Source organism: Protomyctophum bolini (genome assembly GCF_963924005.1).
Source record: "Protomyctophum bolini genome assembly, chromosome: 9".
NCBI classification, from domain to species: Eukaryota; Metazoa; Chordata; class Actinopteri; order Myctophiformes; family Myctophidae; genus Protomyctophum; species Protomyctophum bolini.
Window position 1 is genome coordinate 8861228 of NC_137870.1, and position 18867 is coordinate 8880094.

Consider the following 18867-nt stretch of genomic DNA (forward strand, 5'->3'; position numbering starts at 1 on the left):
TGAGATATATTCCTCAGCCTAGTAGGAAAGTCTGTCAAAGATTTCACGTAAATTGCACGCTGCGTTCAGGATTTGAGGCTTTTTGTTCAAAACGGGCCAATCCTGCAAACTTTGAAAGCCAATGTTAGCCAAATATGGAATATGAAATATCGGACAGATCAGTCTTGGACACATGACCATAGAGATAGTGTGTAACAATTTGGGGCAGAGGTACATCGTTGGCATCCAGGGAGTGTGTGTGTGCAAAATTTGGCATCGACCAGGTTAACGGTGCCGGAGATTAGCTGGTAACAGACTGACGAACGGACTCACACACACACACGGACGGAGTGCAAAACATACTCTCTCCCAATGCCTTCGGCCTGGTGGAGACAACAAAGTGAATCTGAATGTGAAATCTATACCTACCTACCGGTGTGTCTGAGAGACATTCTAATCTTTATCCCTGAATCAGACCATAGTCAGCTATAATCACCACCCCGGGCCTTCCTGGAACCGCAGGCTAATCCGTTGCCACATGCATTAACACAGAGATCAGGCGATAATTGGCAAGATGAAGACCCGTCATTGATGTCGGGATTGTCGGCTTTACCTTTTACAGAGCACCAAACACAGCCACCTCCTGTGGGTGCTTTTCACACAGCCTGCCTGTCAGGGAAGCGACGTTCGAAATCCATGCTGGTTTGTGCTTATAACCACACCCCGGGCAGGCTTAGTTTTACTGAGGTTAAGGTTAGGTTTAGGTACATTTTACTGAGGTTAGGGTTAAGGTTAGGTTTAGGTACATTTTTACTGAGGTTAGGGTTAAGGTTAGGTTTAGGTACATTTTACTGAGGTTAGGGTTAAGGTTAGGTTTAGGTACATTTTACTGAGGTTAGGGTTAAGGTTAGTTAGGTACATTTTACTGAGGTTAAGGTTAGGTTTAGGTACATTTTAGCTGAGGTTAGGTTTAGGGTTAGGGTTAGATTTAGGCTGTCACAGCGACTGGCCAATCACAGCAAAAAGGATTCTACAAATTATGCTTAAAGGACAAAAACACAACACAAAAAGCCCTGAGGGCTTGTTTCCATTGTGGTCCTGTGTATTGAATTCATCAAGTATTTTTTTTTAGGTCATTCTAAAGTTACCAAACTCACTTCATAACGTAATGTCACTTGTCTACAGTCTATATTTTGTCTCTTGTCTGCTCCCTTTCTCCGCACGCACGAACGCACGCACACACAAAATACCTGTATTGTATATCCCAAAATACCTACAAAGAAGATCAACGTGCTGTTTATTTAGACGAGGCTTATTCATTGTAGGGTAATCGCTACAATAAATCTGTTGTATTGTTGCCACTACGAGGGACTTACGTCTCATCCATTCTCCCACGAAATATCTCACGCATCACTGGTGTGTCACGTGTGTGTGTGTGTGTGTGTGTGTGTACCTGTATGAGCTCTTCTGTCCACACTTTGCGGTCCATCTTCAGGCTGCGGACCTTGGAGATGCTCGGACCCAGACCTCTGTGCTCTCCTGAAATAAACACACATGTATTACTGTAGTACTGCACAATTAGTCGAAAAAAAGATTGTGATCTAGATTCAGACACCTGTGTGATCTCATTTCTACATTTGAGCAAGAACTGTGCAGCACTAGTTGGCCTTCCAATTCATTTTAGTGTAATACTCGTCTGTTAAAAGGCCACAGTAGTTATGGCTCCAGGTGACACATTTTCAATGTAGTGATGTTCACAGCATCTATAGACTAAAGACAATAGCATATTTTCATGAAAAAAAATAGAATTGTGCGATAATCGTGATCTCAATTCTTGTGGAGGAAAATCGAGATACACATTTGAGCAAGAATCGTGCACCACTAGTGCAAGTACTGAGAACGCAGACATTCACACACTGGATAATACACACATTCACACACTGAAAACACACACTAAAAACACACACATTCACACACTGAAAACACACACATTCACACACTGAAAACACACACATTCACCCACTGAAAACACACATCGACAGTTCACACACACACACTGCAGCCTGCGTGAAGCCTTCTGGAGATGCTTTGTGAGTGTGAAATTTGGGGGCAGTATGCTAAAATCGCAGCGTCCCTATAATATGCTTGGGTCAAATATTAATCAAAAATAACACATCTACAAGCTTGCCGTTTACTTTACACCGATAAGATTTTGTCTTGTGTATTGATGTTGGTACCACTAGGAGAGATAACACTCAGACATTCAAACAATGATCAAAATAACAATTCTTGTAAATTAAGTAATGCAGATGTTTAACAATAATGTGTAAAATGAATGAAATGGTTAAATTTTTACACTCTCAAGAGTTAAAGACCTATAAGGGTCCATTTGGTTACCAACTCTCCGTCATTTAGCTGGGGACTGATTGGAGAATATTATATTCTCTGTTCATATACAATTCCCTTTATTTTTCATTTAACATGTTGCTCTCACAATGTACTTAAACTCCATATATAGAGACCTTTGGGGAGGTCCAGCTGTGTGCAGCGTAATGCACACTCCCCTGCCTTCTCCAAGGTCGTGGCACTGCTATATCTTGCTACATCCATCAATGGGCCAGTCAAAGCTACTGGTTTCAACCAGTCCTCTAGGCTCATTGCCCAGTTGTTGCCCAGTATCTCAGAACTTGTCATGTTGGGACCCACACCCTTTGCTGATTCTTTGTCTTCATATACTCAATGAATGTCCATCTATTTTCATGTCGTCCCAACTACTCCTTGAGAGAGGTTGTGATTTCATCACTTGTAAACATTTTAATTCTGGAATAGATTTGCCATCAGACCAGACTTTTCCTACAGTGCTTTTTTAATTTCTCATCTTGTGCTTAATAATCTCTTATCAGGACCACCTGGAACCCCCTCAAGGACCACTTCATGGTGGTCCCCGGACCGCTGGTTGAAAACCACTGGTCTAATAATAAAACAAATCAATCACTCAATCAACATACACACGCTCACCTGCGCAGCGCTTGCAGACGACCACGCACAGGTTGATGGCGGCCCAGTCGGGCTTGGCGGCGTTGCAGTCGGCGCAGGTCTCGTTGCTGGGCTCGGCCCAGATGCGCTCCGCCACCTCGCCGCTGGACAGAGCCTCGCCGATGGAGTCGCGCATGGCCTCCACCCACTCCCTCTTCAGCTGCTCCGACTCGGCCATGAAGCTACGCACAGCGGACAGACACACGGCGCGGCCCACCGTCAGAGCAGACATTAGGGATGGAGCTCCAAACCTCGATAACAAGCTTATGGAGTACCCCGGACCGGTATCGATCAATACGCTTTGGGCTTAGCAAGCCTGTTAGCGGGCCATGACGTCATCTTTAAGCAATCAAGACAAGAGGCGATCGAGTAATAAATCTAATCAACAGGTCGGTTGCCGTCCGTCTGTTAGAAAAAGTACTGGATTTGAAGCCCCTAGTAAAAGATGCTGGTTCTGTTCAGAATTAATTGCCGTCTCCCGTCTTTCCACAAAATAATAGAAGATCGTCGATAATAAGCCGGGTCCATAAGCCTGATCTTTATCAACGTTATCAATCAAAATAACGAGCTGCGTCCCTAGACATGACCATCCGCTTGAGCAGCCACATAACCCACTGACTGTCTGTCAGTGTCTGTCTGACAACCCTGGGCCACTATGAGTAAGGCTAGCGTGTGTGTGTGTGTGTGTGTGTGTGTGTGTGTGTGTGTGTGTGTGTGTGTGTGTGTGTGTGTGTGCATGTGTGTGTGCGCGTGCGTCTGTGTGCACGGTAGGTGCTCGTGAAAACACTTTGAGTGACTCTTACTCATAGAGTTATATAGAGAGGGAACAGCCCCGCCTCCCTTAAAGCCATTCGTTTAGATGGAAGTAGCTCAGTGGCGTTTGGAAGCAGCCGGAAGAACGCTCTACTTCCGCATTGTTCTCAATTTCGGCGCCACAATTTGGCGTGCCAAAATGTGGAAATTCTAACCTCCATGAACGCACCCGAAAAATGGCTAGCCTAGCCAGTAGCCATGCAAACCAGTTCTACTCCGACAGAGCAGTGGGGGTGTCAAAACAGCAGATTTTTATGTTTTGATTAGGCGTTCCATCAGGCTCGTTTAAGCACGGCTAGATGGCTGTTTCAACCAATCAGATTGCTTCCTCAAAACGACAGGTTGTATAATAGTCATTCCCATACATAAAGTTAATAAAGTGAAGTAGTGAAGGCAAAGCAGCCAAAGGACATCAACCTGACCACCAGTTAACCAGTCAGTCTGTCAAACAAATATACGACATCCCCTGGATAACTCAGCTCACGTGTTGCGAGCTTGTAGATCTGCTATTTTCACAGAACGTAAGAGTCACGTCTGTCCCGAATATACTGTAAGACAACCCGCACTTTTCAAGAAGAGAAAAAGAACATTGAATGTCAAATAGTCGAGTATACTACCCGATTATAATACAATCACGTCTTTCTTTTAAGAAATGTCCATTGGGAAAAAAATCGTCTTATATTCAGGCCAATAGGGTGTTATTAAATGGCCCAGAATAGCGACGCTAGAGTACACGTGTTCAAATGAAACTAAAGCGCACGACGCAAGAAGGAAGTATCTTCAGCCTAATGTGAGCGATAATTCACAAAGTGCTGCTCTTGTGCAAATAAAAACCTCTGAACTTCCCAATTCAGCACACGGCTGACACTCATTAAACTACGCATTCAAAACAACACTTATTGAACACGCACGCACGCACACAGATGTGTGGCCTCTGAACAGCTTGACACAGACCCTCGTGGTTACGTCCTTCCTCTTCTCATCTGTAACACACCATGTGGGCTCGCACACACGCGCGCACACACACACACACACACACACACACACACACACACACACACACACACTCAAAGTGTTTTTGTACCAGCCCACGTACAAAGTGAATCCAGAGAAACACACTCCCTATCTCTTCTACAAACATGAGTCTTTTAGGACTTTCCCAAATGCTGGCTGGTGATGAGCCAGTAGACCACGACCCCCCCCCCACACACACACACACACACACACACACACACACACACAGCGGCTTTTGTCAACCTCTCCCACGGCATCCAGCTGAGTGAGGTATCTCTCAGATGAGCAGCTGTCCGACCCCAAAGGGACGCGGGCGTGGCCTCCCACGGCGGAAAATACGGGCGCCCTCCGTTTGTAATATTGATTTGACTGGTTTCTGGATTTGTCACGGTGTGTATCAAAATGGAACCCAAGTGCAGGCAACACAGGCAGAGTAAGTTCAATAGTTTAATAATAGCGATCAAAACCAAGGGAAAAGGCTTACAACGAAGTACAGCAGGCAGAGGTCAAAACCAAGAAAGCAGTCCAAAACAGGCAAACAACTCCAAAGGGGCAGGCAGAATATCAGAGTCCAAAAACAGGCAGGAGGTCAAAATCCAAACTAGTAAAAAATCTAAGAACACTAGGAATGCACACATGTAACTATGGTTATCTTCTAGCAAGGAATGAGGCAGAATGAGTCCAGTTTTATAGGCGGTGGCTTGATTGCAGAAGTAGGCACAGGTGTGTAATGAGAAGGGAACTGTTGGGCTGATGAGGCAGTGGGAGACAGGTGTATTATATGGGTCTGCAGTGTGGTGGAATAGAATGTGGGAGTGGCCGAAGTGGAAATACAGACAGGGGAAGACTCAAACCATGACAGGATTTCACTGTTTTTATGTTTGTCAGTGTTGGGGTTCCCACCTGCTCTGCTGTGCTACGCAATCTTATGTACAAATTCATGTGTAGGGTACAGGGCCGGCTGCAGGATGAAATGACTAAGGGTGCAGATGAAAATTCTTAGGGTGCACAGGAAATAGTGTTATTTTATTTCAACATACAACTATAGCGTTGTTAAATCAAACGGGGTGATAACTGTACAAGTGCCTCCAGAAGGCGCTGTGGACTGTAGGGGTTTGGAGAAGTGTAGGACGGTTGTTACAGAATAAGAATGGCTTGTCTGTGACCGCAGCCCTGCACTGCACATTTAGTAAAACTTGTATCAGCCTGTTGCCATGTTGAATGATTTAACAATGCATAGCTGAATGCTGAAATATTTACTGCTGTTAAATAGGCAGCATTTATTTAATTTAAGTGTGGTATAGCTACAATCTGCAAACTCTTTATACAGTATTCAATCAATCAATCAAAAACCTGAGTTTCCGTCTGTTTCTACTGCAGCCGCAGCAGCATTTATTGAATTAAGTGTAGCCTACATGCATGCTACTGCATGCAATCTGTTATAAAGTATTCAATCAATCAATAAAAATAAATTGTCTGAACTGCAGCCACAGCCAGGTCGGACACATTTTCTAAAGCATAAAGCACTGTGCAAGAATAGGCAGAACAGGCAGTTGCCTAGGTGCCATGACCAACCATGCATTCTTTTTTTAATTCATATATACATATTTTTATATCATTAATTGAAAAAGCTCCTTCGAAATTTTAAGTTTTGACAAATCTAAGTTTGGGGCATCACAACACACCCTCTGACTGAACTGACATCCCCCATGTCAGTTCATGTGTTCGGTGCCCCCCACCCCGGGGGACACCAAAAATCCTGCCTAGGGCACCAAATTGGCCCCCCACCCCGGGGGACACCAAAAATCCTGCCTAGGGCACCAAATTGAGAGGGCCGGCACTGTAATAAACGGATCGCCTGAACTGCAGCCCAGCCAGTGAGCCAGGACCCAGGACAACATTTTCTAAACCAACATAAATTCAAGATTATACATCTGTCAATGTGGCCATGGTGGCGCTGACTCGCGCAGCTCAGCAGCTAGTGGGGGGGGGGGGGGGGGGGGGGGGGGGGGGGAGAGAGAGAGAGAGAGAGATCGACCAAGTTCACCATTCTGTTGCTACTGCTACAATGATACAAAAAATAGAATAGTGAAAAATAATTAAGCCTATAGCATAGCCTAAAATAGCCTGTTTCAGACAGACATGACAAATAAAACCAGCAGAACAAAATATGCCAGCTAAATTCCAACTGAACCAGTCGTAGATTGCAGCCTACCAATAATTAGGAAATGTCCGAAAAGGCAGCAAAAGGCAGCACCAGCCTCCCAAACCAGCTAATGCTAAATTAGCTGTTTTATTGAAAAATATTCGAGTTAGGATTGTAGCTCCTGGCTTCTCTGTCCCCAAATCAACCGGCGGTGGGTGTGTGGTGTGATGGCAAGCTTAGTTTAGGCTTACCGAGGTGGAGTTCTTCCACAGCTAGAGCCAGGAGAGGGCAGATCTTCGGTCTTTGAATCACTTTGTTTTAATTAGTTTCGCACGCTTTTACTTTCCACAACAAAACACAACAGGAGTCAGGACGAGGTGAAAGGGTGAAAATTAAAATCACTAAACTGTCCGTGGTCACGGTGCCACTGCTGAATAACAGGCTACTGCCTGCGCAGGCAGGTAATTGTAAATTGGGGAATTAGACTGGAGCTGCGCTGCAACGACAACGAGCAATTGATAGGCTGGATGTGGCTATATAATATTACTGGGTAAAACGGAGTGTTTTGATACTGTTATTGTTATCTCTATGACAATTATAATATTCTGAATATAATTTTGTTATTTTTGATATTGTCATAACTTTACATAGAACATAAACTGAGGGTGCACATTTTGCAACTGAGGGTGCTTTGCACCCCCAGGCACCCCCGTGACGCCGGCCGTGGTAGGGTATCTGAGTCAGTAAATGACATCATTAATGTCATCACTAACATGGTACGTAGTTCTGTCAGGTTCTCCTCCAGACTGTGGAACCATTGGCGAACTTGTCTGTATGTTCGAAACTGAATATGGTGGAACTCTTTTTATTGTATATTTCTTTCTATATTATTAATCTTTTTATCTATTGTGTTGTACTGTGATATGGATTCCCCTGAGTCTGCAATAAAGAATCAATCAATGAAAAGTAGTAAATAACTCCATTGGATCCTCAAACTGTCTGCTAAAGCAACTAACTCCACCACCTCTCCCCCTCTCAAACTGTCTGCTAAAGCAACTAACTCCACCACCTCTCCCCCTCTCAAACTGTCTGCTAAAGCAACTAACTCCACCACCTCTCCCCCTCTCATGCAAGAAATTGATAATATATAAAGTCACCAACTTTGATGAGGCTGTATTGCTTTGTTTTCAAAATATACGGTTTTCTTAATTTCATGAAAAAAAATCCATTTTAGTTAGGTGGTATAGCAGAGATATATAAAATAAGAATATATATACCTGAAGATCCGGTAGGGTGTGGTGAGGTCGAAGCAGCGTCGGTCTGTGTCCTTAATGTTTCCAACCTCCATGTCAATGGAGGTGATGCCCACTCCCAGCTGGTAGTCCTGGACACAACACAACAACAAAACACAACACAACAGGTCAATACATTGGGTCACACTGAACACAACACAACAGCATGCATGCACACACACACACACACACACACACACACACACACGCGCACACACACGCGCACACGCGCGCACGCGCACACACACACACACACACACACACACACACACACACACACGCACACACGCACACACACACACACACACACGCACACGCGCGCACACACCCACCTCCAGGTTCTTGTAGAGGAAGACCTTGTCTCCAGCCACCACGGTGTACAGTTTGTGCCGGAGGCCTCGCAGGTCCAGGAAGCCCCTGTACTCTGGGCTGGGAGTGGGAGCCGAGGAGCTCAACGTCGTGCTGCCCCGTCGGCCCCCCCTGGTGGAGTCCTGCAGCGAGGACACCCAGTCGTTCCTCTCGGCTGGAGGGATGGAGGACGCGTGTGTGCATGTGATGTGCATGTGATGTGCAGAGGGAGAGAGAATGAATGAATGGCATTTCAATACAGTGGGGTGGAAAGAGTACTCACGTGTTTTACTTATGAGTAAAAGTACCAATACTGCAATGTAGAAATATTACGTTACAATTACAATTCCAGGATTCAAGACCATACTGAAAAGTACCAAAAGTCAGAAGTACTCATTATGCAGAATGTGCCATTTGGCAGGTTTTCAAATTAAAAAAATATTTAGCTTGTAGATTGGCTATTTTCAAATGGCCAAAATGCACAGTATATAGGGCTGAAGTGGTTAATGTACGTTTTGTAATAATAATAATCCAATTCTATCCAAGTAACTAAAGATGTCAAATCCTTCGAGTGGAGTCAAATTGGAGCTGCTATTGGTCCAAAAAGGTTTTATACAGAGTGAATGCGATTAAAATATTGCTGCCATTTGTTTCAAAAGGTTTATGCCAAGCAAACCTTTACTACGTGAATATATTAATCTTTTTTTTTCACCCACTGTCAATTGTCTAGTGTAATCCTGGGCGCTACACTCCCTCTGCAAACCTGGGGAGAGCAACGGACTGATCTTCAATGCATGAGGAGTCCAAGCCTCTTCTTACCACCTGACAGGAGGGGAGTTTACCCGGTTGGACATAAGCTCAGCTTAGACATATATTTATTTATTTATTTATTCTCTTTTAATTGTACATATATTATTTAAATTTTATTATTTTGTTCCACGTTTGCTAAAGCCTGTTTCGATTAAATTTAATTCAATTGAATGCCAAATGTGTTCCCGTACGGGCAGGCACAAATAAATATGCCATGCATTATGGACTACATATACAGCACACAATACGAACACAGTGTACTGTACACCCAACAAAGCCACAACGTTGGTAACATTATTGATAATGCTTCTAGTCTGTGGCATGTGGGATTCAAGACCAGACCTACTGTATAGGGGCTGTTCTCCCTCGCTCTCGACACGCACCAAGACACACACACACACACACACACACACACACACACACACACACACACACACACACACACACACACACACACACACACACACACACACACACACACACACACACACACACACACATAGAGAGAGAAAGGAAACCAAAACAAGAATGAGAAAGAAAACAGAGAGAGAGAGAGGAGATCAAAGTGTTCCACACACACTGCAATCAGAGGCTGATTAGTGTCTGTCTGTGACCCTCCCAACACGCACGCACTCACGCAGGCACACACACACACACACACACACACACACCGTCTCACCTTCGTTCTCGGCCTTGAAGAGAAAAGTGCGGTTTTTCGTGACCACCTCAAACTTCAGCTCTCCCACAGGACTGATGACTGTGATGAAGGCTGTGGAGATGAGCCCCTTTGAATACACCTCCTATGCACACACACAAACACACACACACACACACACACACACACGGTTAGTACAATACATCTCCTGTGTAGGGCATAGCAGTGGCAGCCATTCCATCGTCGTGACCATTAAACATTTGATTCTGGTGCCTTTTTGGTGTTTTCAAACAGCACCATCTAGTGGTAAAAACACAGGGGGTTGCAGTCCCACAGAAAACAGAGACACAAAATCACATGCTGATCCGATTTCACAGAAACATTAATCTCCAGTGTTTTCTTTATATATTTTGTATTCTTTATTTCAGCAAGGAATTCTGTGTTCAAAAGGCAACAAGTGTCCGCGATCGACCGGGGGATCGATATATATACTTTTTTTAAGTAAAAATAGGCACAGCATGTCTTAACCCATTTTGGGCGGGAACCCCTTTTGGTGTTTTAAACATTATGTTGTAATTTAGCTATTGAAAAATAGCAGATCTACAAGATCTACGCACTTGTAGGTCAGCTATTTTTGAAAAACCGTGAAAATATTTATTTCAGAAAACTGGAGGATTTAGAAGAATGTTTAAACATTTTGAGGTCAGGCCTAAATGGGTTAAAAAAAAAGGTACGATAAACGAGAAAAGCCTGGCACGTACAGGTCTGAGTGCATGTCTAGGAAGGGTGTGTGTGTGTGTGGCACACGCTTGTAATGACTTTACCTTCTCGTCATCGAAGTATCTGAGGTAGTCACAATCTAGCTTTACCCATCGTCTCTGGTAATAGAGGGCCCTGTACACACACACACACACACACACACACACACACACACACACACACACACACACACACACACACACACACACACACACACACACACACACACACACACACACACACACACACACACACACACACACACACACACACACACACACACACACACACACACACACACACACACACACACAGTACCGACAAGAATGTTAATGTCAACGTTAACACCCTGAGCGCACAGGACAAAGTTCTCCGCCCTTTCAATTAGTAACACCCAGCGCCCAGATTGATCCAAAGGACGTTTTGGGCGTTCGGGGTGTCAATCACACTGACGACTATCACTTCAACGATAACTGTGTCAATAATGCAATGTACAGATACTTTGTTACTTAAGTACATAGTCCGGAATAAAAAAATGACTTGAGTAAAAGTACAAAGGTATTGTCATCAAAATGAACATAAAAGTAGAAAGTACTCATTTCACAAGTTTTCAAATGTGTGTGTGTGCGTGCGTGTCTGTGTGTGTGCGTGTGTGCATGTCTGTGTGTGTGTGTGTGTGTGTGCGTGCGTACCCCTGCGGTGGGTTCTTGTCCAGCCAGCCCATCTTCATGACGCTGCACTGACACGTGTCCTCTTTAGTGGGCGGAGCCAGCCGTCCCCCGCTGGGCAGGTAGCAACTCCTCTGAGGTGTAGTGATGCCTCGATAGTCCTCCTCCCATCCGTCAGTACTGAGAGGCACACGCACGCACACACACACACACACGCGCACACACACACACACACACACACACACACAAGATATTCTTGAACACCAGAAAAAAGTATCAATACTGCGCGCATCGTTGGGGCGCCCGCTGGCCTAGCGGTCCAGGTGCATGCCACATATAGGCTCTGGCCTGACAGCGTGCCGCGTGTTCGAGTCCCGTTCATGACGACCTTTGCTGCGTGTCTCTCCCCTTCTCTCCCTCCCACTTTCCTGTCTGTCTTCACTAATAACTATCAATAAAGGCACAAAGCCAATTTAAATAAAAATCAAACTAACACATGTCAGACAGTGGATTCTGCGGTTGCACAACCTGTCTGAACCAGTGTTGTTTTTGTCGACTAAAACTAAGACGAAAAATGTTCGTCGACTACTGTTTCAATGACGAAAACTAAATGGAAACTAAATGATGATGACTAAAGAGATGATGACTAAAGCTAAGACTAAATATACTGACAATTTCGTCAACAAATAAAACTAGACTAAAATGTTAAGAAGGGGACTAGTGGACATCTACAAGCTCACAACGCGTCGCAGCGCAACACGTTGTGAGCTTGTATATCTGCTATTTTCAGCAAGTGTAAAATCTGTCATTACAACGGCATCAAGGCCCGCCAAAATACATTTTAGTCGACTAAATCACCTGTAGATTTAGTCGACTAAAATCTTATGACATTTAGTCGACTGAAACTAGACTAACAATAAAACATGACTAAAATGTGACTAAAACTAAATGAAAACTATTCAAGAGACTATGACCAAAACTAAAATCAAATCAAACACTGGTCTGAACTGCCTGTCACACATGTGTACAGTACAGTGTGTAACGTGTGTACAGCACAGTGAGTAACAGACTCATTTCAAAACTCAACTCGACTGTGTGTTTCATTGTTGCTGCTGTGATGTCTAATACAAATTAAAATAAAACTAGTATAAATCTAAGTACATAACATTTGATTCACTGGTTGTAATCGTCCAATAGCATCGTCTTCAAAGTATATAAGGTGTGACTCACTGGTCATCATCGTCCAACAGCTCGTCGTCACTGCACAGAGATTTGTACTGTCGGTCTGCTGTCTGTCCCGGGCGGGGCGAGAGCGCCTCCTGGTGGTCAAACACAGGTATAGCATCACTCAAACCGTTTCCTGCCCACTGTCCAATGACATCACGGACACTGTGAGATACTAACATAATCTAAAAACACACATTACATAAAGACATAAAGACCCCAGGAAAGTGTTCTAAAGTGTTCTTTCAAAAAGGTTAAATGTTAAATGGTCGTAGCGCGGCACAAAGTGACGTGCTGTTGTGAGCTAGCTTGTGTTTTGTCAGGTGAAAACCTGACTAGTGAAAGCCCTTGTTTTAATAACCAATTTCACTTTTTTTTTTTTTTTACAATTGAACAATGCGTGCGTCGTTCCCAAATGCAATTCCAATGGTAAGCTGTGTTTTTCACCCCAGCAATGGAGGATTCAGACATGCCCCAAAATACCCGTATGCGTGTCTCAACCCAAATAGAAACAAAAGACAAAATGAATGAAATAATGAGAGGGACGGATATGTTACCCTTACCGTGTCTTGTGGTAAGTTGTTGTTCATAGCACGGCCACGGAGACTAGAGAAAACCTCTTCTGAGTCTTCAAAGTCATCAGAACTGTCATCATCAAGAGAATCTGACCCTGAGAGAGAGAGAAAGAGAGAGAGAGAGAGAGAGAAAGAGAGATTAAATACTGTAGCTCTATTTTTTTTTTATCCCACTATTTTGCAACCCATTTTTCACCCAGACCCCTTTTCCACCGGTTGGTTCCCAATGGGAACCGGTTCAGTTATTTTTGTTTTTTAGTCCATGAGCCAGAGCTCCAAAATTGGTGGGCAAACTATACCCTATATTAAATTGTTTATAGGATCAATACAAGTAAATTAATACATGATAACCCTTCCACAGTAGTAGCTTTTTCATATTTTCGATTATTTTGCATATTTTCCTACATAATGCCTCATACTCGTACTGGTTGCAGGATCAAAGAAGACAACATATTGTAAGTGAGGAAACAGTAATCAATGAACACATGCTAGGTTCAGATGCTTAGGACTATTTAAGAACACAATTATTTTCCAGGCATACGTATGACATAAATAGAGTATTTTATTTCTCTTTTCATTTTCGACTGAAAAGATTTTTAGACGCCCTCTGCGGTTTGCATCACGATTCAAATTGCGATTTAATCACAATTTAAATTGTCACCAGTTTACTTTTAATCGATTTGATTTTGAGTATATACATTCACACCATCAGCTTAATGTTTAGGAATTCTACAACGACAAGAAGCAACCCAGGATCTACAGTAACCACATTCTCTGCATGAATGTACATGAGGACCTGAGGTCAGCTGAGCTGACACTGAACTATAAATGGAAGTAGGGATTGAACGCGTGAGCTCTGGCATTTCCTTCATTTTTCTATTTTTAGTAGTATTTCGTTTTTTTGGTCAGTTTCACAAACACTTACGATATAGGCAGACCGGCGATTGCTATAGTATTATATACTGTATCATTATGTATGTCTGTTTCTTTCTTTCTCTATCTCCATCCACTATTTTTGAGTGGTGCAACCACTCCCTTATGGAGCTACGGTATGTGTGTGGGTGCCTGGCTGGGTGGGTATGAGCACGAAAAGGGTGGGTATGAGCACGAAAATAGCATGGTTGTTTTTCACCACCTGTGCGCAACCTATCACACACACACACGCACATATTAACTGTATATATGATGATTTTGGGTGTGCCAGTATAGTACAGTAGAGGGTACAGTGAGTAGAGGGACCCCCACACAACGGTAACTCTAGATCCTTTAACTCTGACAAAGGCAACACAGTTCACCGTGTTGGAATAGCTACAGCACAGCATCTGAAGGGAATTCTTACAGCTCATTTACATACAATATACTGAAACCAACGGAAACCAGTGGCTTTTTCAGAAGGTCAAGAAAACAGAACCTTTTTTAGCAGTGAATGTAAAGTATACTACATGTATACTAATGAATAAATATAAAGTAGGTATACTAATAAATATATATTACAGGTATAACAATAAGTATATATTTAAGTGTTTCATAGAAACATAAATTCTCCTTTTAACCAGTGGTGGAAAAAGTTGAATTTTTATAAATACAAAATGATTACTTAAGTCAAAGTAACAGAAGTGTCATGTAGAAAAATACTCAGTTACTGTAAAAGTCCAGTATTCAAAATAAATTGAGTAAGAGTAAAAGTATTGCCATCAAAATAATTACTTAAAGTACCCAAAGTAAAAGTAGGCCTACTCCTTTTAAAGAATGTCCCATTTCACAAGTTTTTTTAAATGTAGGAAAATAACAGATCTACTAATAAAAATAACACTCCACAAAGTAACTAGTATAGTAGAATAGAAACAATTTCAAGTTGTAAATACTGAAGAAAGTAAAAAAAATACCTCAAAATTGTAGTACAGAATGTTTTAACCACCCTTCCAGACTAACTTGATTTGTTGAGCAACAATGTATTTTCTCCAGTTTCAATTCATTCATTTACATGTAACGTCTACACACCAAATCTCCCCACACCCTCCTCCTCCTCATGCAGTACATCCCAAACCTCCAGGACTCAAAGTCTAAAAGCATCAGATCTACAAGACAAGAAGATGAAAGTATAGCATTGGATGATGGGTTATAAGGCTGTACTCACGGTGATGCTGGTCGGGCGGTGGAAGCTGGGGGGGAAGCCGCCTGGCGGGGAGAGCTGGTTGCGTCTCACACGGCCCTCCTCCTCCTCCTCCTCCTCCTCCTCCTCCGGATGCTCGATGGTTCTCGGGTCCTCCCCGTGGCGTAACCCTGGCCGGCGGGGGCCGAGTCTGCTCGCTCTGCTGCGCCTCAGCGATTGGCCACGGCGGTGTCTCCTCGCTGGAGGAGGCGAGGAGGAGAGGGGGGCCAGCGGGAGGAGGAGGAGGGGGAGGGGGGGTCGTGGTAGAGGGAGTAGGAAGTGGGGGAGGAGAAGGAAAGGAGTCGTCGGTTACTATGGCGACGGGAGGTCGGGTGAAAAAGCCGACAATCAGGCGGCTGATCCTATGCATCCTTTATTCGCCGGTATAGCGGACGCCCTTCTTCACTCCGAGAGAGTCGCTATGCTGCGCTCATGCCATGGTATATACAATACAGTACATATCTGTGTGTTAGCAAATCATCTAACTCCCTAAAAGAACTAACTTCAACTCCAGGAGTTGGAAGTTTGAGTACAGGAGACACATGAGAGACAAACCAAGCTGCAGGGTCCATCAAATGTGGTTATCTCAAACATCAGCAATATTCCTTCTTTTGTAAAACTCTTGTTCTTCACGTCCAGAATCCACTAACAGAGAGTTAAGTTGAGAGAAAGTGTTTGTCGAGAGGCTAGCTAGCACTTAGGTAACCCAGCCTTGATCCATGCACACCGGCTGCGTTGCTACACGAGTCCCTGTGCCAACTCAACGGGAACTAGCATTCAAGACACGTACGTCCCAGGATTCTTGAGCAGAACCTCTGAATGTCAGAGTGAGACGTTTTGTTCACCTCTCTGTGCTCTGCCGGCCCTCTGCGTTCCATCCCTCTTTATCTCTCTATCTGTCTGTGTGTCTCTCTCTCTCTCTGTGTGACACTGGACTGCAAGTCTCATCCTGCCTGACACTGGGGACATACCATCAACATACCTCTGGATTCCCCCACTGTATGCACGCACGCGCGCACACGCAGACAGTGTATGACCAATGTTTACCTGTGCTGCACACACACTATTATCCAGTACCCAGTAAAACCTTTGATTCAGCGTAGTTTAGCTCATAGGAATAGTAGGATAGTTTGTTCTATCTATCTTGTATTCCAACTCGTAGCGCCTGGCGAGACTAAACTATAATAGTAGTTATACTCGACTCAGCATTTCAATGGGGATTGGGGGAACCACAACAAAGGAACGAAGTGTCGCTCCACATCACAACCGTGGTGTCAGATTATAAATATAAGGCCTAGCAGGTTTACGAGTAGAATTAAGCTTTGGAACTCTAGTTTGTGACTTACTCACCTTTGACTATATTGAACCCACATAGCCTGCCTCAAGAGCTCCCATTTCTATCCCAAGCTAAGGTGGGACCTCTCGGCTGTAATTCTCAGATGATATCAGGCTCTTGACTTCTTAGACTCTAAGAAGTCAAGAGCTAAATTATAACAATGTTTAAAACACTAAAAGGGGTTCCCGCCCCAAAATGGGTTAAGCTACTTCCATAAAATTCTTTGGTGTGTTACAGTGCCATGCAAAAGTAGTACAAACTACCAAACTACAGACTCAGAGCACAACATGTTCCATATGAAGAACTATGAAGAAACTAAACGGTAACTACACCGCAACACGGGTTCTTTTGCTCCACATTTCCTGAAAAGTATGGGATTTCACAATGAAGGACATCTGTAATGAAGGAGGCTTCATTACATGATGATTCACAGATGAATAGGAGTGGACACGGTCCTGCTCTTTATTTACACACTATTGTGAAAGTTCCCTTTATCCTCTCATGTCTATTTCCTTCTGTTTCCCCAACAATGAGTATAGAATAGAATGGGCTGTTACAATCGGTTTCAGTTAAGTATGTTGTTTTGTGTGTTTTTGTTTAGCTTGAGACCAAACCAAACCAAACACAAACAATACTATGTTATTGGCAAAGTTGAATATAAGAAGTGCTGAGGCTGGCAGGGCACTGCGTCAGACACCCAGAACTTGAGGCAAGTAAATTGACCCTATGGGAGCCAACCCAGGGCAAAGCCAGGAGGGGAAAGAAGCGTACCACCTAATGTAGACGTGCTGCGGCGCGACAGCTTGGCTGACAACACTGAAGAGCTCAAGAACTTGATGTTGGATAGGGAATTGTGGATCCAGGAATCCAGAGTTGGTGTTGGCTAGACCTCACTCTCGCAGCAACTAACTAACACTATTTTCAAATACATTTCATGTTTTGGTTAAGACTCTTTGGTGTGGGACAACACAACAGAAAGACCACAAAAAAATCCTGAAAAAAAAAACTGAAAGTGAACATTATTGTAGTTCTTTTGACGCGACAGTCACTTCACCTAGAACTGTCCACATGGTAAAAAAAAAACAACAACAAATAAATATAAACGTAAGAATGATGCAAATAGCTCTGTCACCCAGAATAGTGACTGTAATTTGTTTTAGAATATTGACTAAGTTGGTGTGGGCACGAAGCTGCACTCGATAATGCAGGGTTAAAAGTAAGTGCATTATAAGTCACTACAGTATGTGTTAAATCTGTTCTATGTGCCTAAATTAGTCTAGTTTCACTTTCAGTCATCATCCAAGCTATCAACAACACTTCATGGTCGTTTCAACATTTCCTGCTGACAGCTAAAAAGTACAGACACGGGGTCATCTGACACAGATTTTGACGTGACGGTCAAGATTCAATTTATCTGCCGAGCCATCAGTCAGGCCGGCTCTATATACAGAGCATAGCAGTGGGCAAGGTTTTCTGGACCTACTGAAACATCTGCCATTAATTATCCCCCATAGAGATTCATGAAAACATTTATATCAAAAATTAATTTAAGCCTGGAATCAAGGCATCCAGGATCCTGATTCCCTGGTGAACCATGACCATAAAACCTTTGATTCTGTGAAAAAATGTTTGAATAATTAATTATATGATACACTACAGTATACAGTACCTTTGTTTAGCAGTTTTACATTTTCTTTCTTTCACAGAATCAAATATGTTATGGTCATGACTCACCAGGATCCTGGATGGCTGGATTCTTGGCTTTAAATAATTGATGTAAATATTTGTGTAAATCTCCACGCCCAATGCTATGCTCTATTACCTCAATGTTAAAAAAGGAAAAAAATGTCAGCACTTAAGCAGGAAACCAGGTTCAAATCCAGCGTAGGTCTTGAATTTAAATTAGCTGAACAGCAACATCAAGGCTATAATTACGAGGTGGTTTCACGTGCCCGCAACAAGGCACAGGGCATTAACCGAAAACATTTACTAAAGAAACATTTACTAAAGAAACGATGGCCTGAGCCCCTCTCAGTCCAGACCTTATTTTGTAACCCAAT

The 18867-nt window shown here is 43.3% G+C and overlaps 1 protein-coding gene across 5 annotated transcripts in view; it reads right to left on the reverse strand.

The window, feature by feature from the left end:
* arap1 (ArfGAP with RhoGAP domain, ankyrin repeat and PH domain 1) overlaps positions 1-18867 on the reverse strand; it is an 86326-nt gene that overhangs the window by 43193 nt on the left and 24266 nt on the right. For 4 of the 5 annotated variants that reach the window (XM_080772605.1, XM_080772607.1, XM_080772603.1 and 1 more), the window contains exons 4-13: positions 15457-15671; positions 13302-13414; positions 12751-12839; positions 11545-11700; positions 10918-10987; positions 10118-10238; positions 8613-8803; positions 8266-8372; positions 2998-3197; positions 1433-1518 (exon numbers count right to left, since the gene is read on the reverse strand). In XM_080772605.1, the coding sequence (XP_080628731.1) occupies positions 1433-1518; positions 2998-3197; positions 8266-8372; positions 8613-8803; positions 10118-10238; positions 10918-10987; positions 11545-11700; positions 12751-12839; positions 13302-13414; positions 15457-15671 (1348 nt within the window). The remainder of the gene's footprint in view (positions 1-1432; positions 1519-2997; positions 3198-8265; positions 8373-8612; positions 8804-10117; positions 10239-10917; positions 10988-11544; positions 11701-12750; positions 12840-13301; positions 13415-15456; positions 15672-18867) is intronic. The other variant, XM_080772606.1, reaches the window with a different exon arrangement.